This window comes from Symphodus melops (assembly GCF_947650265.1).
Source record: "Symphodus melops genome assembly, chromosome: 15".
In the NCBI taxonomy this organism is placed as follows: domain Eukaryota; kingdom Metazoa; phylum Chordata; class Actinopteri; order Labriformes; family Labridae; genus Symphodus; species Symphodus melops.
In genome coordinates, this window is record NC_136705.1 from 16,504,200 (window position 1) to 16,530,803 (window position 26,604).

The 26,604-nt window shown below is 38.3% G+C and overlaps 1 protein-coding gene across 2 annotated transcripts in view; it reads right to left on the minus strand.

Moving 5' to 3' along the window:
* rgs7a (regulator of G protein signaling 7a) overlaps window positions 1–26,604 on the minus strand; it is a 48,880-nt gene that overhangs the window by 3,692 nt on the left and 18,584 nt on the right. For both annotated transcript variants that reach the window (XM_079363107.1, XM_079363106.1), the window contains exons 3-14: window positions 18,296–18,392; window positions 14,363–14,413; window positions 7,346–7,452; window positions 6,452–6,503; window positions 4,774–4,838; window positions 4,406–4,482; window positions 3,333–3,414; window positions 2,328–2,402; window positions 2,118–2,216; window positions 1,276–1,337; window positions 768–878; window positions 483–608 (exon numbers count right to left, since the gene is read on the minus strand). In XM_079363107.1, the coding sequence (XP_079219233.1) occupies window positions 483–608; window positions 768–878; window positions 1,276–1,337; window positions 2,118–2,216; window positions 2,328–2,402; window positions 3,333–3,414; window positions 4,406–4,482; window positions 4,774–4,838; window positions 6,452–6,503; window positions 7,346–7,452; window positions 14,363–14,413; window positions 18,296–18,392 (1,004 nt within the window). The remainder of the gene's footprint in view (window positions 1–482; window positions 609–767; window positions 879–1,275; window positions 1,338–2,117; window positions 2,217–2,327; window positions 2,403–3,332; window positions 3,415–4,405; window positions 4,483–4,773; window positions 4,839–6,451; window positions 6,504–7,345; window positions 7,453–14,362; window positions 14,414–18,295; window positions 18,393–26,604) is intronic.

The window sequence follows — 26,604 nt, forward strand, 5'->3', positions numbered from 1 at the left end:
TAAAAAAGCTGCATCCAGCAGATGCAGCTCGACATAATGGTAATATTAACAAGCTTCCGTGTTGCTGCTTATATTAAAAGCTACCCATTATACAATGAAGTGTGCACTTTGCAGTAGGAATCTTTTGTGCATTCATGCATTTGTTAGTATACTTGTGTTTTACTGTGCAAATATAACACACAGTCCAGTCTTTGCTAATGTTTTTAAAAGTTCAAGTCAGGATTCTAAGAAGAGTATTTTCACCCTGCTTTAAAGTCAGAAAAAGGATCTGATAGTTCTCCACAGATAGGGGTCCTCAGAAACACAGGTCAAAATGTTTCCTCCAGTCCTCGTCATGCATATTGAGTATACTTTATAATGATGTGTTGTAGTCCAATAAAAAGAAAGGGGTTTCAAGTGTTCTCAGAAGATACACAAGTCTTGTTCTGTGTGCATGTGTGCTTGTGTGTTGGAATATGTAGAACAAGTATTTCCTTCTGTACCTGAGATTCTCTGAGCTGAATTCAGACTCCAGGAACTTGAGGAACTGCTCTCTGCCCACGGGATCTTTGAGAACCTCATCGATACCAAAAGCCCACCTCTTTACCCGCTGCTGGCCTGGCTCCTTACTGAACGAGGAAAACGTAGAAAAACACATTTTACTGTATATCATAAGGATGTATGTGTCACAAAACACTCCACAGTACAAACTATGAATAGCATACCGACATAATCCCTTTGTGCCTGTGATTCAATCTGTTCTGCTCTTTCTTTAGTCATGTACTCACCTGGCTTCGAGCTCCCACAGTGTGGTGTCATCTGAGATCCAGGGGTTGGACGGGTCTGGAGGCGTGAGGAAGGGGTCGTATTCAACGTACTGCTCTGTGTAGGCCAGCAAACTGTTTTTCGCAGAAACAACAGAAGAAGAAGGTATAAATAAGTTATAGTCATGTGCTGCATACCTTTCTGCATGTGTGTTTTTTTAACAATATATTTCTTTCATTAAGCTAAATTGACAAAATGAGAAGTGGACTCTCCTTTAGTGCAAGTATCAGAATGTTTTCAGACACAAGGATAGATGCTGAATGCACGTCTCTGTTCAGTGACAAATGTCCTTTCAGTGTGCCATCCAGCATCTGGCATCGTCAGTGCTGACGCTCACCGAAGGCATTATATGGGACAAATCAGTCGTCAAGGTCAGCGGAGCTCTTAATTCCACACCACGTTTGGCCGTTTACAGGCTCAATAAACAGATCGATGACTAAAATGAATAAAGACCCGAAGAACGTTGCTCACCTCTCCGCAACTTTAGACATTTTCAGTCGATGTCGGTCTAATTGCAATTGCCAAAAGGTGATCTGAAACAAAGGCAGACAACAACTGGCATCATTCCTCTACAGTTGGTAAGGAACTGTTGGATTGTAGGTATAATATTATACAGCATTATGTTTTTTATTAAATTCTACGTTTACTTAGACTCTGTACACATTTAGCATATTTAGCGTTGTACTAGTAAAAAAACACCTGAATCCAGACAAGCCATGACCAAGACTGAGGAAATCAGGAAAAGACCCGAGTAAGAATTATTAGTAGGATTCCTCATAAATCCCCTGTCTTATTGTCCTGTATCATGGCCTACATCATGCAGTTTGTTGTATCATAAAACTACTTTTAGATGCATTTAATGTTTACATCCGATCCCAGTAATGATGCTGTGAATCTCCAGAATGCACTGGCACATTTAGAGCTATAAATTAAAGATCATTTTCCCCTGAGACCTTCTAGTAGACTAGAATGTGAAAAAGCATTTGACTTCAGATAGTTAAGAGCTAATCTTTTTTATAGTTAGAAGACATAAAAAACAGTCTACAGAAAAATTCAATATAAAATGGACTCCCAGGGACTTGAAATGTAGTATGTTGTTGTTTCATAAGTTTCCCATTCCCATTCCCATTTCACATTATTCCTTATAACTTTTTGTGTAGTTTTAGATGTGCAGATTTTTATAACCTCATCATTTACATTTACATGTACAATTACTGCATACATTTGTGTGACCTGTATTTTGAAAATCTTATCACAAACACGGAAAGAAATATCCTATCTTAAATTGTGGAGTAACATTTTAAAGCCCTCACCTGTTCCTGTAGTTCTTCTTCTGTTGGCTGCTTGGCCTCTGGTGCCGGGGTGTGGGTTGGGCTATGGGTGCGGATATCATTCTGCAGCCCATAAACAGACTGAGGCAAAAAACAAAAAATCAACAGGAGAAGCACTGCAGATGCTGTCCATGTATGTTACAGTGAGTTCACCTCTGACCTTAAGAGAATAGTGCTGACGAAGTTTCTCACCTTTCTGGTTTTGTGGGGGTTTTTCATTCTGGAGGACTTCTTTATGTCGACTTCTGTTGTATTCACACATCCTGGCTGTGAGAAATCACAAGTTAATTCAGTTTCAATTACATTTTCACGACTTAACCGGTTTATGCTTTGCCCTCCAGGACAATGCCAGAATCAGTGCAGGTGATATTTCAAGTTTCAGTTAATCAAATCCAATATGCCTTCAAGGGGTGTGAAGTGATTCTGAGAAGTCTCCAGGACAATGTGTCAGATGCTGGTTAATTAAAAATGGAATGTGCCAATTTCAGCAAAACAAGCAAACCAGCGGGAAATCAGAGTCTTAGTGTGCAAATTCAGGCTGATTGGACAAGTGGTCCAATCTGGGTCTCTTCCAGGAGAACAAAGCTAAGTAGCTTGACGGCGTCACTGTGAAATTTGAATTAATATTGATTATGTTGCTCCAAGGACGCATAAATTGAACTTATTTTCCAATTAAGCATGGAGCAGGGGCTTTCAGAGAGTTGCAGAAGAGGAGAGCCTTTAACCTCCGGAGTAAACCAAATGCTAATGCTATGTGTGTATGAACAAGGTAAAGAGCAGCAGTGAAGCTGATGTGTTGTGACAGTTATTGATGTGGCATTTCATGCGTGTGGTAGAGGGATACACAACAGGGATTAACAGGTGTTTACTTCTTTACACCATTAAAACGTCACAGGAATCATGAATGTATAAAGCTCATATATATTTAATCTGTGAAGTGTTTGCATTCGCAATACACAACATTACCTATGTTGCAAAGCTTGAGGCATCCCTCCTACATGTGTGGTATGGATCCATCTTAAAATATATACAATATCTGCTGTATGTAATCTGTGTGTGTGTGTGTGTGGTTTGTGTGAATTTAGTTTTCAATCTTACTCACTTTTGCGGGGACTATTAAGATGTTGACGATAATGTCAGCAAAAAATATCAGTGACAAAAGGGTTGGAGAAAGACAACATCAGTAATTTCACTCACCACTGGTCTGTGCACGTCCCAGAATGCTCTTTCCTGACTGTCGAGAATTTTCCTCTCAACTTTGTCTCTTTTTTTGTCAACTCTGGGAGAGAAATAAACAAGTTCAGAACTCCTTTTTTTACAGAGCATGTAGCTTGTTCCAACACTGATATGTTCCATGTACTCCATCACACGTTTAAACCTGCAGTTCGTCTGTTGAATTGTTGATGTAAACCAAGTAAAACACATGTTATTATATACATATCATGATGAGCATTAGGAAGCACTCTTTTTTTTCCCTTTCAGACCAACGTGAGTCAGGAGAGGATCTTAAATTCTCAAGTCTCTGTCTGTTCCAAAGATCAAGACTAAACTGGGGAAAAGGCGTTACACTTTGCCGCTCCCTTTACTTGGAATGAATTATAGCAAGTTCTGAAACTTCAGAAACTACTCTCATTGGCTGCTGTAACGGTTAGGTGATTGAAAATGACGTGGAGGCAGACACGTCTGTATGTAGATGTTCTGCTCGATATGTTTTTGATTATGATTGTGATTCAGTCAAACCGTTGCTGTTATCCCATTTTATTTCATGACGCATGTATCCTAGTATGGTTGTATGTATGATTGTTCATTGTTTGTTGGAAGCTAGGCTAACTGTCCTGCTGTCTTATCAGGACACCCTTGAGTAGGAGATTTTTTAATATGAATTAGCTTTTCTCTGTTTGTGGAAGCCCAGAGGCAGAGACGATACATTTTGTTTTCCTCCATTTCCTGTGATAACAAGTTCATTCTGGTTGTTCTCCCAAGATCTTGACTTATTTATCTTGCTACAATGGGATAGCAACGCTGTTTTGTTCTGTGATAATAAGTCAATTTAGAGCCATTTTCTCAAATCTCAAGAAATTAATTTGTTACCAAGGGAACACCAGCATTGTGTCCTCGAGACAGAAAATAAAGACTTTGAGATCTCGAGAAAAAATAAAATCTGACTGAATATCACGGGAAAACTGAGTAATGTAAAATATACAGTATGTAAGTCTGTGTGCATAGGGCTTACATTCTGTCAAATGCATAACAAGAATTGGGTAACTTACTTTGCTTGTGCTTCTGCTTGCATAAAAATGAACTCCCATTTCCTGGCAAAAGCTCTCTGTAGCCTTGCTAAGCTCTCCTGCAATGAACGCAAATACACAAACAATGTTTAAAAAGGGTTTTGAGATGATTGTGCTCACTTCACAAAATAGATACCATCTTCAATGATCACTGCTTCAGAAAAGAAAATGAAGGCACTCATTTGATTTCTTGCGCGACAGGAAAGTTACAAATGAGGCTGTGAAAAAAACAAATGTTCTCGGCTTCAGCTAAGAACAAACAGGCAACAGATGAAGCCTGAGTGCAGTGCAGGAACAGAGCGGCTCTGTGACGAGAGCAGGGCTGACACTAAAATACCTCTTTTACTTACCGCTTCGTAGTCTGCCAGCTCCAGACGTGCTTTATTTTGCATTGTTCTTTTGCAGAGGTAAACAGCTAAAAGAGAGAAACAGAGATGGATAGAGAGAGAGAGAGAGAGAGAGAGAGAGAGAGGGAGAGAGGTTGGTTATAAAGGGGTAACTGGATCTCAGCATGGTTTTAACAGCCTTAAGTGGCCCTGCGTTCGCTCATTTAATCCTCTAAACTGCACATTTAAACTGGACTGCAAATCACAAAGGTCATGGACTGCGCATGGTGTCTGATCATCTGTTACAGTGTGTGTGTGCGTGTGTGTGTGGGTGTGTGCATATATGTGTTTGTGTGTGTTGTGTCTGCGTGATGCCTTCCTCTACTATCATCATCCCTTCATCCCTTTGTAATGCGACCATTATGTAGAAGCTTCATTAGTCCATTAGGCTGTTTTCATTACAGGGCATCATTCACGTGAATCAGTTGCTACATCTGAGATACTTTAACTTCCTCTAACGGCTGCAGGATTACTCCCACAGCGAGCATTACTCTGTTTCCTCTACACCAGCAAATGAAAGACTTGCAAGGCTTGGACTATTCACAACCGGACAGTTTTTAGCATTATGAAATGTTTATCTTCCCTGTACGCGATGAAAAACTCATCCCAGCATCAGAATCAAATTGACCCGTTTACACACACAGCCCTGGTTTCAGTCTGTGTCAGTCAAAAGAGGTGGCGAAAGTTTACAGACTTTTTCCTCAAGTAGAGGTAGAAAGACTTACAAAAGCAGACTAAAAAAGCGAATTGTGCTTTTTAAAACGGTGCTACCGTGGAAGAAGAAAACATCTCAAGAACTGTGAAGTGTTCTTGCTGTAAAAACAAGTTGTGCTGGCTACTTCTGTAAATGTCTGGGAAAATATTCAACTTTAATCATTCCAATTGTAACTTCAGTAAAAAAAGAAACGAGTCCTAATATGATCAAACATTTTTGTTCAATGTGCAGATCACTTTGATAAGGATTGTGTCTGGAGTGTTGGCTAATTCATTATCAATCAAGTCACCACAAGTTGTCCCTGTCAGTAACAGATGCCACATTCACTGCATTTTTATTTGAGCTTCTCTCTGTTGTCTGTGCTGCGTCTTTTTGAAAAGATGACAAAAGAAATTGGTTGTATTTTCATTGTGGTTTTTTTGTGTGATACTGTCCCATTGATTTAGGTGGAAATTGATTTTGATGTTGCTGCGGTGGTGTCATGATTTACTCTTGTTCAGTTTGTTTGTCCTTGTTGGGTTTTTTTTTGTTTTGATCGTCAGTTTTATTTTGCCATCTGTATTCTTGTGTTTTCCTCGTTGCTCTGTATTTGTCTGTGGATGATCCTGAGTCTAGTTTCCTGTTTTGTTCTATGTTCCAGCCCCTTTGTATCAAATCTTGTCTTACTTCCTCCCTTTCTATGTTTCCCTGAAGTAGAAGAAAGGAAGTTCAAAGTACTGTGGGAAGTATCCAAAGCATTTATATTGATCAGCAAAAAATTGATAATGCATTACATGTCTTTCATCTCTTTAACTTTTGTTAACATCAGCAGCCTTTATGTATCCACAGAATAAATCAATATTTAACGTGCTAAACAAAGTCTGCATCATTAGGCTCGCACAGTAAATAGTTTAAAAGCACAAAGTAGTAACACATTCACTGTCTCACCATAGTCTGTGTTTTCTGGTTCCCAGCAGTTCGATGGCCAGAAGTATGGAGTCTGAGAGGAGCAAACAGTTTGTTCAGAAACAAATCTAAATCTGAATCTAAAGTGTGCACTGTTATGCGAGGTGCCTTGCCCCCACATTGCATCTGTCACAATGAAACATGTTGTTGTGTAATGGGCTTGACATGAATTCAAATGCACATAAGCTCCTTTCAGCAAGCATGAGAGCAGACACCAACATGAATCTTGACCCTCCTCGGGCACCGGTGTATGGATTGGCTTCAGGATGAAAAGTGATTACACATAAAGCGAAGTGTGTGAAGCCAGCCACTAACACACACACACAGGTATTGATTCACTTGGGTTAGTTGTGTGAAGCACACTTTGGGGAGATCACTGACAAATAACTAGACCTGTCGATCCGAGTATCGACATACAGAGCAATATGTGTCTTTTTTCATGAGCCTCAGAAGACAAAGGACAAAAACTTCTGATCACCAGGGTACTGATGGTTTCTCGACTTCTTTCCGCCCTGAAAACTCAAAATAGATTACACAATTTCTTTGACCGCTACTGTTACAGTTTTTAAATGGCAAAGAAATTTTCAACAAATTTAAGCCTCAAATAATATCATCATTCATTAAAATTCTTTTTAAAAACACTTTAAAGTTTCAAGCCTTATATAGCTCAACATAATTACTTGACATGATAACACTGAGAAAAAAATGTCTCTCATTATAATGACAACAAAAAAATTACAGACTACACCTTAACATTTGCTGTGTTTTATTGGACTTATTTCCTGAAAAAAAAGTGATTTTATAACAAATAATAGGTTGTTCTGGACAAACCTTCAGCACTAAACAGAATCAGAGGATTACTTTGATTATTCCTACCTGAAACCTATAGAAAGTGCCGTCGTCTTTAAGAGTGAGAACGTGATCTGAGATTGGGAAGAAGTAACCATGTGCAGCCATCAGAGTCCCTAGGTGAAGAGCCTCCACTGAAAGAGAACAGACAAAAGTACATTTCAAACTTGGTGTATTCCTGATCTTTTCTCTTTGAGCCAGTAACATTGACACACGTTTGAGCATTGTGTTTTGGAGAGTGGATAAAAATAGATATAAGACAAGAAAGTTTTATTACAAAAAAGAAAGCTGCGCAGAAATGTCATTTCTGTGATCTAAAGCTAATTGTTTTGCTTCTTTCAATCTTTAACAACACATCACGTTGGAAATCAAACACATGTTCTCACCATAAATATGTATAATGTGAATTCATACCCGCTAATGAAAATATCGTCTTGAAAAAAGAAGGAATAAATTTCAATCTCTGTGATGTTAAAGAAATGATGTACATTTTCAGGCATTAGTGTATTAAGTTAAACAAAGAGTCGATAATTCATAAGATCGCCACCCCTCATATGTGTAAGGCTAGTCATTTACTTTAGCACAAAAGTAGCTGGCAGGGTAAACAGCTAGCTTAAGCCACCAAATTGTATACATCTTGTAAAACCACAAATCCAACATTTAAATGACGTCAAACTTTATCTCTCAGGAATATGAAGACATGCCTTCCTTGATAAAAATGTTGAAGTTACACTTTACAAACAGGTTTTGCTTAGTTCATGAGACATTAAAAGATTATCTGATCATCCTCCAATAAATAGTTTCACATCACAGATTCTCAGCCAGCATGCTGAGTTTTTTCAGCTTACCAGCTAATTAACTTTATTCACCTATAATCCCAGGAATAGATTCATCCTTGACAGAGTGACACAAAATAAGCACCAGGAGCCTGAATCATGTGCTCTAATAGACTCTGACACTACTTTGACAGAAGAAAGGCATGCTCTCCTTCCCAACTAAACAACACAGCAGGGGGGACCCGCTAATTAGCCAACCTTCAGCCACAGAGGCAAAACTCACTGGCCATATCACCTGGTGTTTTGCTTGGTTGGAGGGGAAACTTGCTCCCCTCTAGCAATTGGCAGAACATAGCTGATTATGCTTGGTTAAAAAACATCAGATAATGAAAACAGCTAATCATCATCAACAGCGTGTCTCATCTGCCACCAGTGAATCCCTGCTGTTTTCAGCCTGTAACCCTTCCATGGTGTCAACATCTATCACTCTCATCATATTTGACAATTACAGGTTGTTTTCGTCACAAATTTGTGATGTGTTTTTTTTTATTATTATTATTAAATTGCTTGTTTTTATAATGTGGTACTTTGTCACAATCAGTTAATAGAAAAAGTAAAGAACCAACACACCCCACTGATTTCCTGAAACAAGTTAAAGACTTTTTTTTTCCTTCAGGGTTTTTTAAATTAGATTCAGTCTGGCATGTTTCTATTTACTTACAAAGTGAAATAACCTGGTGTCTTGAGTCAGTCATCTTTGCACAGTTTCTAAACTGCAGCTAGTTGCTAAGTAGTAAGATATTCTTTTCTTTTCTTTTTTTCTTTAGGGCCTAAAGTTTTGGCTATTGGCTTAAACCTGGCTTGTTGCTGCTTACTAACTTAAATTTCTTTAGTTTTTGTTCAGCTAGCTTTAGCCTTGAGTTGGTCATTTTAAACAATACTAGAAAAAGGTTTAATTGTAAAGTAGTGCCTTTGTCATTACCTAAATTGCAGTTGGATTATTTACAAATTCTTTAATATAAGCAAATTTCTATGGGATTCGGCCAATATTTGACAAACACAATGACAAAAAAGTTTGACATGGTTGAAATAAAGGCTGTAACGGGAGGTTACTTTATGCAAGTATAGAATATGCACTACACAGATGCATCCTACTGTATCTGGATATGTGTGTGTGCGTGCGTGCATGTGTGTGTGTGTGTGTGTGTGTGTGTCTCTGTGTAAGAAAGAGAAATAAATATCCTATAGACTTCCCCTATACTACTGAGACTGTAGAGCTCACAATGCTAAGGTGAATGTGTGTGTGTGTGTGTGTCCGCACGTGTGTGTTTGTGTGTGACTGGGCTTCGTTAAAAAAGGATGAGTAATAAGTTATTTAGACCTGTTTACTTATAAACGCACCCTTCCTCCTCCTCTGTAATGCTATTTCTGAAAGCTACACTGCCCCATATATAATTTACTGTACGTCACATTTTGCTGCTTTATTAAATCAGATGATGACCAAGTTATTTTTCTGGGAAAGCTACAAAGATTGACTACGCTTGCATTTGTCATCTGTCCACAAAATGCTGATGTATTCAAGTAGACAGGCATTTACAAGCATATAATCCAATGTTCCATAGACAATTTTACTTAAAATTCTTCATTTTCTGGATTGTTATCTCAGCAGGGAGAACGCCAGATGAAAGTGAGTCAGCAATGTTTGAAAAAATGACATCTAGGACAGTGCAGTTCTGTCTGCCTTATTTCAAACACAGAGCTAAGCGTCTTTGCTGGCTGATGTTGAGTGTAACCAATTGAACAGTTTCTCTAAATCCCAAAATAATCCTTCACTGCTTTGCATGCACACTTGGTTATTTCAAATGTAGGAAATCATCAAGCCCAAGTTTGAAGTCAGTATTTCATAAAGCTTCAACGAGGGATCTTTAGTACACAGATTTGATTTCTGTAAGTGTATAGAATGTATACAGTATGATGGATCATAAAGGAAATCTAAAGACACACAGTTAACGGGTGGGACAGGTTGAGTAGAAGAGAAGATTGTTTAGGTGTTTTTGAAACCATTTCTATAATATGGTAGCTTCTGCATTTAACATAACAGACCTTTTTGTGAGCTTTATCGCTGACTAAACCTTGGGTTTGAGTTATTCAAGTTGCCAAGAAAAGCCAGTGTCAGAGTCTGGGGGGAGAAACACCCTTTGATTTCATCATATTACAAGTTTGGTGCCAAAAACCCAGCAGATTGGAACTCTGCCAGTTGGAGTGTGAAAGGATTCTTGCAGCTGAGCTTCATCTGAACACAGAATCTCAGGGACAATACTATTGAAGTGAATACATTTTTTTTGCTTTTTAGAAAAGTTTAGGTTAAGAATAATCTGTTTTAATCGCTGGGAGAAAGTTGTTCTTAAGTTATTTAAGGATAAATTGTAGGATAATTGAAATCCTAATTGTAGGATAACATCTATGTTGCTATGTATGACAGGATGATTACGCTTCTTTGATTTCTTTGATTGTGTTAAAAACCGAAGCGAAAAAAAAAAGTTCTGCCCTCCTGCGAATTGTATCACTCCGCAAGAAGTATTTTCATGAAGATGCAGCTTAATATCCTAAACAGAAAATAAATGATCAGACATTACAGAATAACATCCACATACATCATAAAATGGTTCAATGTGGCTGATTTAAGAGGCTGCTGCAACATCCTGAGCACCCCTACTTCCTGCATCCCTGGAGGAGATAGTGGGTTTTATACAAAAGGAAGAACAGGGAGAGAACACTGACTATGCTTCAAAAACTCATGCTTTTTTTTTTTCAACATTGGTATGCCAGACGAGCAGTGTGCAGAAGGGTGATCTCAGGAGACTAAAAAAGATCATCCAAGTGCTCCACTCTGTGAGTGCCTCTCCAGTCTGATGAGGAGGAGGCTTGAAGAAGGTTTGAGGAGAAGATCATCAGAGGTGTTAAACAGAGCCGCATGCGACCTCTCAGTGCTGTTCTCATGAGTCACGTGCTCTCCTTCAATGATCACTTAACTGTTCCCTGGTGTTCAGCTGATCAATTAAGTTGTCATTCTTTGTTTCACCATCATTGTCTATAATTGTGTATGTATGAATACCCAGTATGTGTTTAACTCTATTAGAGAGCAACTTTGTTCACACTTTTGATGAGGTTTACAGATATTGTTGTCTTTCATCTCAGCATCTTACAAGCATTTTCACCCCATGTTTACAGTCTTCTGGGCATTAAACATTTTTGCTGCGAAAGCATACATATTTTATTTAGTTTCATTTGTTAAAAAGAGTTGTCTTGTAATTGTCTGATATTTTGATTAGGCTTGTTTGTTCTACACTGTAGAGACTGACCAGCTGTTTAAGTGAGCCCCGTATAGAGTGAGATAACATGTCTCTCCTATTAAGATGGTCTTATTGATTTTTATTTTATTTTCAGCCAGGTCACAGGTCAGGAGACTGAAAGCCTGGAAAGGGAATTGTCACAACCATCCTGAACAACTCATACTTTAAGTGAATCATATGTTAAAAGCTCTCAATGGACTTTTATTTCAAGGCTATTTTTGCTCACATTTCATCCCTACATTTAGAGGCCTTTCACACCATACCTTGCATGCTTCATGATTAAACATGAAATTAAAGCATCCGAAAAACGTTTGGTTCATTGGTTGTTCTTAAAGGATCACTACTTTTTAAGATTTTACTTTGAAAGATTTGAGGTTGTTGGATGTGTTAAAATTACTGGAGAGGAAGTGCAGGGGCTGTCGAGAGGGGCCTTCAGGCCCTCTTAGAGCCTATGGTTCAGGAGACTTGTTTGGATATAGGATGAGGAGAAGGAAAGCATTATTTATTATTATTATTATTATTATTATTATTATTATTATTATTACACATTATATGTTTTCCTTTTTTCTGTTATTCTTTTAATACTGTGAATACTGTAGTAATACTCAAAATCCAGAGGTAGGCAGTAATGCAACTTTTTGGAAACCTATCACCTTTAAAAACCAATGAAGAAGAAGAAGGGTTCCAATCATGCTAATGGTGATGAAATCAGGAAGTAATAGGCTGGCATGTTTGCAAGGTCTATGTTAGTAGTATACTACAATAGCCCTACTTTTTAATCCCCTAAATTAATAGTTTGATGAATCTAGAGTCATGTAAAGTCATGTAGTATAAGCATTTGCTTCGTTACCACCAATCAACAAAACACAAGGAAAAGGATCACTTCAGAAAATGAAGAAAATATTGAATTTGACAGACAAGACATTTTTGGGATGATACATGTTTGGGTGTGGATAAGTCCTGGATCATAGATACTCATATCAATGCAAAGGTAAGTCAAGCTACAGTATTTCTATTTCAAAATGGGTCAAATTTTAAAAACACTTCCAGAAAACAGATACAGTAAGGTCAGTTTTGAGACTCTTGATGAATTATGGGTATTATTATCTTCTGACTGTTTTTAATTCCTGTAGATCTGTTTGGCCTGTACAGTAATGCCTAATTAAATCTGAGCTACCCTAAATCAAGTAAGCAGTTAATTCCACTTTTTACCTTGCCGGACAAAATGATAATCTTTTAGAAAAATGATAAATGACAATGTCTGAATTCAAATGACAGGGCAGAGATTTAAAAATGTAAAACTTCTGCTGCAGGATCCAAAAAGTCATCTAAAATGTTGAGAAGAACTTTGAAGGAAGGGATCAATTGCAGGATTGAATGAAAATAGGATTTGGGACTTCAGAGATTGTGAAATAGGATGATAATGAGTTCATCTGGAGTGTGTCAGGAAATTATCTCCGGAATTTATTTAGTATAAAAAAAAAAATCCTCCAAATCTCCTGCAACTTTGATATAAGCTCATCCGCCTCATAACATAATAAACACGCTGCTGTCGTGCATGTGAGCCAAATTAATTGCATTTCACTTGCTGTGATCTTCAGCTCCACCAGGAGTTTTGTGCTGAAGTCACTTAGTTTTTTCTCAAAAACTCTTTTCACAACCGCAGGATGGTCGACAGCATGGTTTTTGCAAGTTTACAAATAAAAGTGAACAAATAAAGTAACTAAAGGGCAAAGAACATTTGCCTCTAGACGTTTCAGACTTCTCTGGACTTTTGATAATTTTCATTGAGTTCTGTTTTGTTCTTTACAAATGAGTCATTGCCTGTCCATAAGAGAATAGCAACAAATGCAGCATAAGCGTTTTAGACCCAATTTATCAAGCAGAAGTGATTGGAGGATTGTTTACAGTTGATTGGGGGGGGTTGCCCTTTTTTTCCACACCAAAGGCATCAGGATACAGCTATATTATAATGGCGCAGTTTGAGGTTTAGGAAAGAAACACATGAAAGGAAAGTATGGGAACAGTCTGTCCATCTCAGAAAAGTTTAGCTGCTTTTCCCTGTGAAAATAACAAATCTCACAAATACCCATAAATATCCTACAAAGTCAGCAGCACAACCCCGTACACAACATGTGGGTGCAGAAAAATGATGTAAACACAAGCAACGGGCAACCATAGAAAAGATAAGCAGATCCTTGCATACAAATGAAACGACACAAAGGAATTATGAGCTGATGAGTCAGCTTAGCATCACAACAATAAACATGCTGTACAATCCCGAGGCAACACATTCGAGTAGACAAACACTGGAACGCAAACCCACACACATAAACAATCCGACGATCCAGATCCACACCTTCAGTTCACAAATCCCTGAAAAGATTCACATTGTTGGCTACAATTATCTTTTATGCGAGCAACTTTGTGAACCTTTTTTTCATATTAATCACAGCTCATCCTGCTCACTTTTGAGTCATTGTAAGTGCAACGAGGGGCTCTACTAATGATCTGCCTTCTCCCGTTAGACATTCAAGTTCTACTTTTATCACACTGGAATGAACCAAGAATAATGACAAAGAAAAAACGTGGGAGAAGAAGAACACGGATTGCAGTCTCTGCTGAAGTTCAAGGACAGAAAGAGGACAGCTCAGCGAGAACCAAACTAGTTCTAATAGGCTACAGCGAGAGTCGAACAGGTTCCCCAGAAAGTACCAGTAACATATCTGCAATGTAATTGTGAGGTCAGATGCAAACAGTTAAGGCTTAAAAGTATACTGTTGTCTAAGTCTATGTCTGCAGCTCTATGGACTGTGTTGTTGAAAGGAACAAATCAGCAGCCAGCCTTCAATACCTAAGTTCCTATTTTCTATGTGTATTGTGTGCCCTTGATGGAAGCAGTCCAGCTCAATTACCTTGATCCTCAATGACCAGATTCTTGATCATCCACTGTACGATTTCAGAACCTGAGAGAAGAGAAAATACATAAATATTAATTACTGACATTTCTAATATATTCAGTGTGCAGAAACCCCTTTTTGTATATAGATGCAAATGAAAGAGAAGACAATGACACTCTTAACCCAGCCCACCTCCCGTCATCGCAATGAATACCAATTCCTCTCGCCTTGCACAATGTGGGCGGGTAATAGGCCATCCATTACCAAATTTTCTTTTCTGGCACCCTCTCCAAGCTGTATAGTCCATTAATATAAATGACCAGATAGGGACAATGGCATAATGAAGCATCAGCTGTGTACACTTACAACACAATTTGTCTGACTCTGAGTCACAGCACAGACAAACAGTTACAATTGTTTAGCTTAATAAGTCAATGAATATTTCCTACCAAAAAAAAAAAAACCCTAAAACTTATAGTTTGAGATGACAAAAGATTGGAGGAGAGGAGAGGAGAGTTATTTATTTATTTTGATGCAGCTTTCACTGTTGCATCAAAAGTGCTATTTTAAATAAGGATCTAAAGATTGCTGTGTTAAAAAGTGTTTTTTAAATGCGTTTTGGATGTTGTTTTGCATTAAACGTTCTCCATTTGAGCATTTAACTAAATCATTTTCACATCTCAGAAGTACACCCACTACCCCCTGGGCATTTCACACCCAACCGCAACATGTGACTCTGGCAGCCTGGCTAAATATATACTGTATTTTCCAAGCTATTATTTCAGTCTGTCATGCTGCCAGGTGAAGGTGTGCTGAAGACAGCCACAGAATGCAGAGGAAAGGTGTGAAATGGAGACATGAGGGAATTCATGCAGTGAGAAAGTCGGTCCCTGTGGCTGTCTCTCTGTCCATCAAGCCATCTTTCTGTCAGTCTGTGTTGTGTCTCTCTCCATTTCTCTTTCACTGCACCCACTTCCTTCTCGTCGCCCTCTTAACCAGATGAGATTTTCCATGGATTAACATCATTAATACAACCCCATTTTCACACTATCAAAATTGACCCACTTTCTAAGAGCGAGCTTAAATGAGACGTGTAAGGTAATCCTCTGACAAGGCTGTTCTCTGAATTGATTAATATCATGCACATAGATTGGGCTGTGCATGTGTGTGTATGTGTGCATAAGAATTTAACTATCTCTCAAACAAAGAGTATAAAACCTTAGTAACGTTCACAATGTTGAAGAGTTGCTCTAATAGCTGTATAATTCTTTAAACATAAAACATCTCTTTCTTGTTTGTTTATTTGAAATGTCATCTCTCACACCTGAATGGTTAGTTTACACTGAGAGCCATGACAAATGCTGATACTTATATTTAAAAAAGGGAACCAATTTTTGGATTTAATAAGCACATACTGGTGTCTGAGGTTTATCATGCAGATTCTTAAGGTGTGACTTTATAACCTCCTTTAGTTTGTCACACATAGACTACATTGAGTAAAGCTACAACAGAGTGTTTCGGATTCAAAATAAGCGGGGGTAAGCGTGCTTAACAATGAAGGACTACTAACTCATCTAATGTTCGATTGGTTTCAGAAAGATGACTCATGGCCTCTTTTAAGATGATTTAAGTTGATGATGCTAACCTGTAGTAGGTTGCTCTGTTTGAGCTTGACATTAGCTTATACATTAAACATCATAGTTGATACATTTATATTTAATCTGAGTTTTTAAATAAACAATATAAAAGTTTAACTCTGAAGGGATTGACCTAAATTGACACATTTTGTATAGTGAAGTATATTCATAATTATTAGTAATGTTTGGTGGTTTTCTTTCAGCCCTTTAGATGTGTTCACTCAATTCACAAACTTGTTTTAAATAAAGGAAAAACTTGAGCGATGAGAACATTTTCATAATACTCTATTAATGGTGCATGCAGAATTTGCGAGAATGATTGCAATTTTAACTAATAACCATGACTGTAATAGTCTAATGTTGGAGGAAAACTTCATGTGCTAACACGTGCATCATATGCTGTATTAAAATATCTGAATTAACCGTGTGCTCCAGAAGTTTTCCTTCATGTTACGATTATTTGATTTACAGCCATAAAAAATATGAGCAACTGTTTAGTAAAATGTTATTGTATCAGAAAGACTATCAATTACAATGATGTTGCTCTGCTCAGCAGTTAAAGAAGGAAGGCGCAACAGTTATTCTAAGAAAACAACTCAATATTGGATTTAGATGTGCCTGTTTTCTTGGCGATACCATCAATTGAAAGCAAGTGTTTTGACTGTAACAGTGAATAAATTCAACAACTGAAGAAGAAAGTCAGGTAAACAAATCAATGTGTTCTATCAAAGAAAATGTTGTTTAAGTGGTGAAGAGGAAAAAAACACACAGAAGCAACATGGTCTTCATCCCTGGCTGCTGTGCTTTCAGCTTGGCCGAGTGCTCCACTGAACACAAGTGGCTGTGTTCTTCACAAAGGGGGAGCTAAGGGGAGCCTTTGTCCGCGCTGAACCCGTAGAAAATGCCATGCATAGAAGAAGCATTTTGTGCAGGTAGAACGGATAAATCCAAAACCTCCACACTGACTGTGAAGGGCCTTTCTGGTGTGTGAATGCTTAGTGCTGTCCCACAGTGAAATCATCAAGTGAGTGGGGACGCTGATGTGGACTTTTTACGCAATTTGGGAATCATCAAAGACTTAATGATGTGACAGTTGTTTTGTGACGCTTCGCACTAAATATCAATACATGTTTGTCTACATTTGAAGCAAGATTCAATAGGATTTGAAACAATTCATGTTCAAATTCAAGTTTGTCTGTGTTCAAGGCTTTGGCTTCAGGGTGGTCATTGTGAACGAGGTCTGAGCACTACTTGGAGGAAAATTGAAAAAGTCCTAAAACACTGCACATTTACACTTCTAACTCCACACTAACGCTAACCCTTTTTTGACCACGCTATATCTGAATATTTATTTAATGATGTAGTTTTAAGACATGCTGCAGTTAAATATAAACTTTGTTTTCCCTGTAGGGAAAATGTGAAAGTACTGTACATAGAGAAAACAAGAACTAAACAGAGATATACATAACCAGCCATCTGTTGTTATTCTGTCATCTTCCTACAGCAAGAAGGGATGTTCTCTAAATGCACTGAGTGTACAATATCTGAGAAAAATAGATGAGAACAGAGAAGTATCTGAGCTTATGTTGCTTAATCAGAGCGAAAGTGATTCATCTAGAAAAGACTTGGGATCAAAAGAAAAGAAGAGAGACAGAGAGATTGTGCATTAACTGCCCTTCAAAGCACTAATGTCACTGCAGCTACACTTTGTTTTTCAAACGTATATCCACGTGTGTCTGTGCTCCTGCATAAAGGAGGGTTGTGCACAATTTGGATTAACAAGGACCTTCAGGGAAAATCTTAGAATCACATCTATAATTCACATTAATAATTTAGCACATATTTATTCTAAATATGTGACAGTAGAATAGATTACAAATGGTAAAGCTTAAACATTTGGGAAGGATTTGGGATGATACCATTTTAATTCCATATTGTGTTAATTTATATACCAACAGCAGTGTGTTGTTTGTTTTCCATTTTCCTGCACAGGAAACATGAAAGTGATGCTCTCCTCACTCCTCTTGGCCTTTGAATGCAGTCTTTAACTTAACTCACCTTTTATGGAGTATCACTACAGCTTGCTTTCTTATCTATTAGTCTGCACAGCTCAGACATTCAATACAATCCTCTTGACATTCTGGCACTGCTGGTGCGAAATGCAGAGTGGACAACTCTCCAAATACTTTCAGCGTTTGTTTGGCAAGATGTACTGGTTTGGTACTTGGTGGGTGGGAGCCAAGTGGAGAAGAAAATAGATGACTCGAGGAGGGCGCGGCAGAGCAGAGTAAAAGAGAAATAAAAAGCTTACCTGAAAAAACGCTGGGGATCTTGGTTAGGAAACTTTTCACAGTTCGGATGGGGATGCCATTCTTCTCATCCTGCATGCGCGCTATTACCTCCTCCATCTGGACAAAACAGAGGGAGAGAAGTGGAGGCAGAGAAAACAGGGGAGAGAGTGAGCATTTTTCATGAGCTGGCCTTGGTAAGAGGAGATTGTGTGTAAGCAAGACAAAAGGGTAAACACATACACACAGGTTCCTGCAGGGCTAAGCCGTGTCATCAGGGGGCAGAGGGAAAGGATAGGCAGTTGGTAAATAACAGTAACTGCTGTCTGATTTTTTTTTCTGTGATTTGTACCACTTTAAATTGTGAGGTGAACTCTGCAACTGCAGCAGAAATGTTGGTCCAGCAACATAGTTTTTTTTAATGTTAGAGTATGTGCAGTGCGTCCTAAAGCAGCCAACAGAAACGTGCAATGTCCTTCAACAGACATTGCAGACACAAATGTGCTGTGTTCCGCATTGACTGATTTTTACACACACACATACAGATGTGACCACACAAACCTTTGCACAAGTCACTGAGACAGAAATGTTCTGGGAGTTGTCTCAAGGGCCTGGCAAGGCAACACAAGGCAGCCATGTTTTCCAAGAACACAGAAGGCAGAAGATCTGAGAGAAGAGCACAGCCCTGATATGTCAGCTGGATCCGATGCCAAGAGATATTGAGAAAAAAAAAATCCCTCTTAGTGTGAAAATGGAAAATGTGCACGGAAAGCTTAATGGTCGTGCAACACATTCATATACACTAAAGAAAGTGGGCCACATTATCAAACACAGATGTGTTGCTTGCTTTACATCCCTTCCCTGTAAAGGATCTTCTGCTCTCGCTGCATTAGTGATGGTCAATTTTGCGTTTTTCAGATGTAGTGAAGCTGTCAGGTTTATCCTTTAGGACAGACAACTACACAGCTAGTGGTGATAGCATTATTATTAGAGGATTAGTATGAAAGGAGGCAGTCATGGGCATGAGGTCTGGGGCTTAATTAATTTAAGTGTGATGTTTTTTTTTTAGTGTCTGTACTTGAATGAATGAATGTCTGCTTCCACTCATTAGGGCCAAGAGAACCTGGGCTCCTCTTTTGAAGTGTTACTATAACACTGTGGCATACAGCTATGAATGCTGCTTTCCAACCTGGGATGCTTGACTCTTTAACAATTAGTATCAATCAAATCTATTATTGTATGTCATTTTAAGCCTTGTAGCAAAGAGAAGTAATTACAGACGCAAAAGGAAGTCCATTACATCACTTTTTTTATTGCCATGATGTTAAAAGTGCACCGATTCTTTTAAAATACATATTACAGGTCATTAGAAAGGCAGACATTTGGCTGTTTTCCTGAACTACTACTAAAGTCTACAAAAAGAGAATTCATAAAACCTCCCCAAAATACATTAGGAATCCATGACAATGCTCGACAAGATAATAGGACTTCATTCAAGTTCATTAAGATCCATAAATGTACCATTAACCTGCTATCAGACAAAGCTGCAGCTTTATGTGGTTGTAGTTGAACATTTTGCTGCCTATATTGTTGATCATTGTGGGGTTTTTTTCTCCATCAATTAATATTTCCAAATACAATCTAAATTAAAAATGACTGGAAACTAGGACAGATCAATAGAGACACTGTAAAAGGATAATAAATAGTAGATCAGAAAGAAAGATCTCTTTCAGAAAGCTAACAGCACATAATAAAAGCCAACGCAACTCAGATCAGGCAGGTGAAATTCATGTTTTTAAATCATATCACTGACATCACATTGAAGCTTGAACTTTCTTTCAAAGTCCGACCAACAAGCGTCATCTTTTTTTTTTATTCTCACTTTTATTTAATTTTATCTCCGCCCGGGAATGAAACACAAGTTTGACAAGTTATTTATCTGTCAAACTTGTCTTGCAAAGGTAACCAAATTTCGAAGGCCAATTCCATTTTGTGCAAAGAAAGGTTTTTGTGCAGGTAAGACGGTTATAAAAAAAACCCCACTGGGTTTGAAATGTAAATCTGTGACCACTTTAGTTGGCAGTTAATGAGCTCGTATCGTAGCATATTGTGAGAATTTAAGCTTGTAGCAAGTCAAATGCCCTCGAGTCAAAAAATCTCCCAAGTTAGTTATCGGTGCCTATAAGTGACAATGACAGAGCAAAGTTAAATACAGTAACCAAAGGGATGTTTGAAGGGCACTTTTTTTTCTCGTTGCAATGAATAGATCAATACCTATTTCTTTCTGTCCAGAAATATCAAACAGTTCAAGTGTATCATAAAGTCTTTGTTTCCGTCTTCAATTACAGTTATCAAAGGCAGAGAGGTTGCAAAGGCTAAAGATGTGTTTGTAATTTGAGTTAGAAACTCAACACTGGCAAATTAAGATTAAAACATATGATATGATTATATAACCCAGCTTACAAAACTGTATCTCCTAAAGTAGTGCATAGAAAAACAAGATAACCACAGTTCTTGTGGCCTCATTTCATTCGTAGCATGCATCATTCCTTTTGTTGCCTATAAACATATCGCTCTAAATGAATCCCGTTGGTGTTCAGCTCAATTGCGCTGAATGACTGTGCCTTATAATGCCAACCTTCACTCTCTGTTTCAATCTCTCACTGTCTTTCTCGGTGAGTAAACTGGCACTATGAGACACAGAGCAAACAAGGACAACAGCAACAATGATCAATACTTCACACACACTCTCCTATCTCTGCAAACCCTCACCGCCTACACACGGTAAAATGCCACCAGCGTGAATATTCAGGATCTAAAGCTCTTGAAGTCAGGATGCTCTCTGGCTTCATGTTGCGAGGAAGAGAGGCAAGTCATTTCCCGCTAGGGTAAGGAAGAGACGGCTAGAGTCTCTCTTTCTCTCTCTCTCTCTCTCTCTCTCTCTCTCTCTCTCTCTCTCTCTCTTTCTTTCTCTGTCCCCCACCTATCCACCCACCCACCCATCCAGAGCTGTCTGACTGCATCTTTGCAGCCTCTTCACAGATAAGAGTGTTTTGGCAGCACAGTGTGAATCATTGAATAATGATGGCACAGGACTCAGTACATATAAAGTGACTAACAAAAGCTCCGTATATAAGCACATACTGAGCTTCAGCACACGGCTCTAAGCACTTCAAAGACTATCAGGGAGTGCACTCGGAGTGCAATCAGAATCTTGTGAAGCACTGTTTGAAGAAAAAACATTTTCAAACTGGGTTTGTGAATCAATGCTAGCCTCTCGGATTTCTCTTTAGCCGTTGTTAAGTGCACCATAAAGTCTCTTATTTAACAGGCTGTTTCTAAGAAAAGAGGGGGGGGATAAAAGGATTGGTAGTTAGATTGATTCAGTATTGAGCACACCAAGAAGGTCAGGCATTTTAAAGAGGACATTTCACAAAACTTTATTGTCTCTCCTCAGGTGGCTCATTTTAATGTGACCTTTATTAGTTACTCCAGCAAGAATGAAAGGTTCTGCCCTGGGGTCTATGGTAAAAAAGTAGAGGTGTTTTAGCTATTTGCTGTATATTTGAAGCAACATAGCCATTAGTTTTTCATCCAAATTGCTTTAAACCTGCAGTCTTTCCAAAGCCAGCAGGTGGCGACTGCTAGAGTCCAATTGTACATGTAAAAGAGCCAATGCGTTTATTGTCTCAACCCCAATTTTCAAGTCACCTTCAATACACATTGTAAAGTACAGCAAACCAGTTGTTAACATCATCAGGCTCTGTAAACCTCTTTGAAACAGTCCATGTAAACTTTTATTTCGTCCATGTGAAGAGTGTCTACCTCTGTTTCCCACTTTATCGCTGATAATTATTTTAAAAGCTCCTAGTTTCTTTGAATTACTTTACTGTGGTGTGTCAATAAGGCAGCTTTATGGAATAACTGAGAATGTTCAATACGCTGATATTGCTCAAACCTCTATGACCTGGATATTTAAAATGGGCATCACAGCCTACAGCGTATAATGGTTTCACTCTTTAATATGTGAAGCCATACGTCTCTGTTATTGGCCTAGATTTACCTTGCGTAAACAAATGCATATGATTAGCTGAATGTGTTGTGAAACAGAAAATGCAGATCATCATTACCAATGTGCTTTGAACCCTTTTGGACAGTGGGATATTTAAAGAACCTATCAAGATATTGATGAATAAGCTGGGCATGGTGTAGATGCCCACTTACAAAATATAACTTGAAAGGATTTTTTGTAAAGTTGACTTGCTGTAAAAAGTAAGTTTATCCTTAGTTACACTTTTAGAAAGACATGTATTTATATTTATATTAGTACACTCAACCAAATGTCATATGTCCATCTGTGCAGATGTAAAAAAAAAAAAAAAAAAAAAAGACTGTGTGCTGTGGAAATTGAAAGCTCTACTTTTCTACTTTCCTTCATTTCTTCTCTCTCTCACTCTCACTCACTCTCACTCACTCACTCTCTCTCTCTCTCTCTCTGTTTGTCTCGTTACCTGGGCTGTGATGGGTGAACGCTCCTGCACCAGATGTACAGAGAGATTACCTTGACAGTGCCATCTGAGGACAATTGTGTCTACACGAGTAGAAGGGATATAACTCCCAATTCTGCATCATCCATCACAGAAGAACACATGCTTCCACAGACACACACTCAGGAACACAGTTATTCCCGTCATTGCATGCCCCACAAAGCACACAGCGATATTCAGTCACATTGCAACCAGAGCATATACACTCTGACAGAATTCAGAGATGTACTTACCCACACAAGCACACAAAGTCACTTGTATATTATCAAAGCTTCTGAATCCAGAATGTGGGGACTATTAAACATTAAAAAACCACAACTTCAAAATAGGTGACTCCCAGCTCAAGTCTGGCGCTGCGAGAGCAGCCTAAATAGAACCTGCGGCTATATAGCATGACAGCCTGACTAGATAAAACAGTCTTTGCAGTAGCTTGATCTCATTTCCTTTCAAACTGCGGTCGTCTGTTTGGTGAATGAGGCAGAAACTGTGGCGGAGGCAGAGAGATTGTATTTCATATTTAGTTTGCCCTCAAAAACCAGCAGTGGTTTTCAAAGAAATTAATAAATACAGCCCACTGTGGCGGATTCAAGGTCAGTAACTTTTAAAAGGATCAATATTATGGCAACAAAACCACTCAGCGATCTATGCTGAAGCTTCAGTAAAGCTTATAGTGAAGTGCTTTGTTAAGAACAAATGACTCACGTCTCTTGCCAACAGGCTGAAGCATTTGCATGCCGAGCAACTCCAAAAGCACAGTGTTCTCTATGGGGACAAGTAAAGACAGAATACTGGTAAAACAATCATGTCTTAAATACCTGCACCTCCAGTTTTATGGTTTCATGTTATCAGAGACATTATTTCATCTGCTTAATTGTCCTCAATAGACATGCTTGAGTCTAGCTCTTCGCTCCTGCGACTGTATGCAGCAATGACATATTCAAATGATGCAGATCCTTTTCAGTGGTGACCTAGATTAGCCTGAGGTGGAGAAATCTCGACACTTGATGAACTAAAGCAACTTTTTTCAAAACAGCCTTAATTAGATGATCACTTCTTATACAGTATAAGCGCTAAAGCTCTGGGGACTGACTTCTGTTCATCTGTAAATGATATGAACAAAGGCATGAAGGGGTCCGCTACTCATTTAAACAAAGCTGAGTAATGCTGAGCCAAGGTATTTGTCTACAGTACCTTTGGTAGACAAAAGCAGGACCTGATAAAGCTTTGATATTCACCACATATCTTTTACTTGATCAATCACACAGTTCAAAGTAAGAAAAAAGTAACGATTGTCACACATGCCCCAGTCGCCCATTGGCCTTCACTCACACTTCTCCAGGCTCAATCGGGCCTGAGTATGGTCCCTCCGTTCACCCATCATTAGGAGAGCACCAGAGCAGTTTTTCTACAAGGAAATGGAATATTCGTGGTTGTCAAATAGCGACCATAGACTGTGTGATAACAGCACCGTGAAATGTCTCTACTATAGTCCAGCAACAGAGAACAAGTCTGGAACTTCGCTGACCTTGTGGCTTTTTTTTTTTTTATACAGCCCCCTTAAAATCCTGGATTTTTAGATTTTGCAAGATGGGGAATGATTACATGTTGCATTCTCATGCTTGAGCTCGTGCATGAGAAATCTTACGTTGTCGAAGCCCAACTTCCTCCAACCATGCTAGTGCCAAGGAAGCGTACGGTACAGAAAACACACACTAGTAAAACAAAGAGGGCATTAGGGGCCAGAATGGATTGCGTAGTGTGAGTGTGCCTTTACCCAATACAGTATTTGTCAAAATTTAAAGTGCAGCCATTTCCGTCTGACTCAAGGTGTAAAACAAGTATATAAACAAGTTAAAACAACATAGTTGCAAATAACCAATAAGATAGGTACATAAAACAGCTAACAGTAGCATTACTTCCTTGCTAACAAAATCTTTAATGATGTTATGATGATAAGGATAAATTCCTATCTCACAGACATCCTCCCTATAAAAATTAAGTTATCAATAAACTGTCAGCTGTTTAGCTATCTAACATTAGCTCTTATCTTAGCCCAAAATGTCCTCAAACAGCATACAATGTGTTGTTTGCCTTGAAATGCAGCTAACATAGTCCACTTTTTTTTCAGATTTATTGGGAAGCAATGCAATGATAACTGTTGTCAGATATTTATTTCACACAACTTGGAGGATATCATAAGCATTTCAACATTTAACCCTGAATACTAAATCACAGCTTCCTTATCCCTTGAATAACTTTACATTAATGACTAGGTTTGCTGATCAGCTGTACAATTTTATTTATGTGGGCTTACAGTATACTATATGGCATAATAACAAAATAACCCTCACTCAAAACAATGTGGACGATTATGTTAATATATTACATGCAGATGAATAAATGTAGGATTTATAATAACACATTTAATGTGATTCACATTTTCTGATCAGCAAAAATAAGATGTTTTTACGCTCACAATTCGAAGGGAATATTGTTTTTGTCCCCCTCTTAAGTCCAGTTCCTGTACTGTCATTAGGAATTGGCAAACCAATCTGTTCTAAAATAAAACATTTTCATGTCAAACAAAATACGACAAAACCTTTGACTATACAACAATACAGCAAATGTGTCCTTGAAAAGGAAAAGACGGATAATACAATAAATAGGTTCGCTTGACAACTAGCTTATGTTCACCAATAAGACATTGTTGCGTTGCCAGATCATTTTAAACACAGCCAGCCAGACACTTGAGCCTGCACCTGTGCAGCACTGCACCACTTGGGCATTCAAAACAAAATTACCCTGCAGAAAGGTGGGGGAACTTATTGAGCTCATGCTGACAGGGTTGTTGAATGGATGCCATGAATCTTAAGTCTCGGAGTTACCACAGCAACACAGTCTGTGACCACTATCACAAGGACATCTTTGGCAGCTCGCCATCACTCATTCATAAGAGAGAAGAAAGAAAAATGGTTGTGAGGGAAGCCGGGGGGTAAGCAGGAGGTAATAGAAAGAGAGAGATATAGATAGTATCAGTAGACAGGATATAGAGGACAGGACTTTTGCTTTCCAAAATTATTCTCAATTAATTGATCAATTCTTTTGTTGTGTGAAAGTTACACTTTCCCACCTGAAAATGTAATAACAGCATGTTCCTTGCTATCACATGTCCAGTCCAGAAAAACACATATTGAATACAAACATTAAAAAAAGGGAAAAAACAAATCATCATCCAATACTACACCAACCATTTATCAATCATCACGTTGTAGGACCATTCAGTGTGAGCAATTTATTGATAACAAAACCATTGCTGAATTCTTATCAGATAGAACCAGAGGGACTTGGAATTAGATGAAGTTACATAAGCTCATTTAGAATAAACTAAGTTGCCGATGCACACAGTAATAGTACTGGAAAAGAAAAAAGCAGTAGTAAAGAATATATAGACAATAAAGAATAAATCATATGGGGTATATGAAACTGAAGCAATGTAAACATAGGGACGAGGGATCCAAAGGTGACATATAATGTGGGTCATCTGGGTTACATGGGGTTTAGGCTGTACAAAATCAATGAGAGAAAAGCAACGGGCAAAAAAGTAGTAATGCCATAAACAACCCAGATTTATAATGCACTTAATTTTGAATTAATTTCTCAAACTCTCATGCCTTGAGATTATTTATTTTTACATGAGGCTGTATATTTCATATCTTCATTGTCTCTTTGATACCCATTTCATATGCCCAGGCTCTCCCTTTAAGATGGAGCCGGGAGAACCGTCT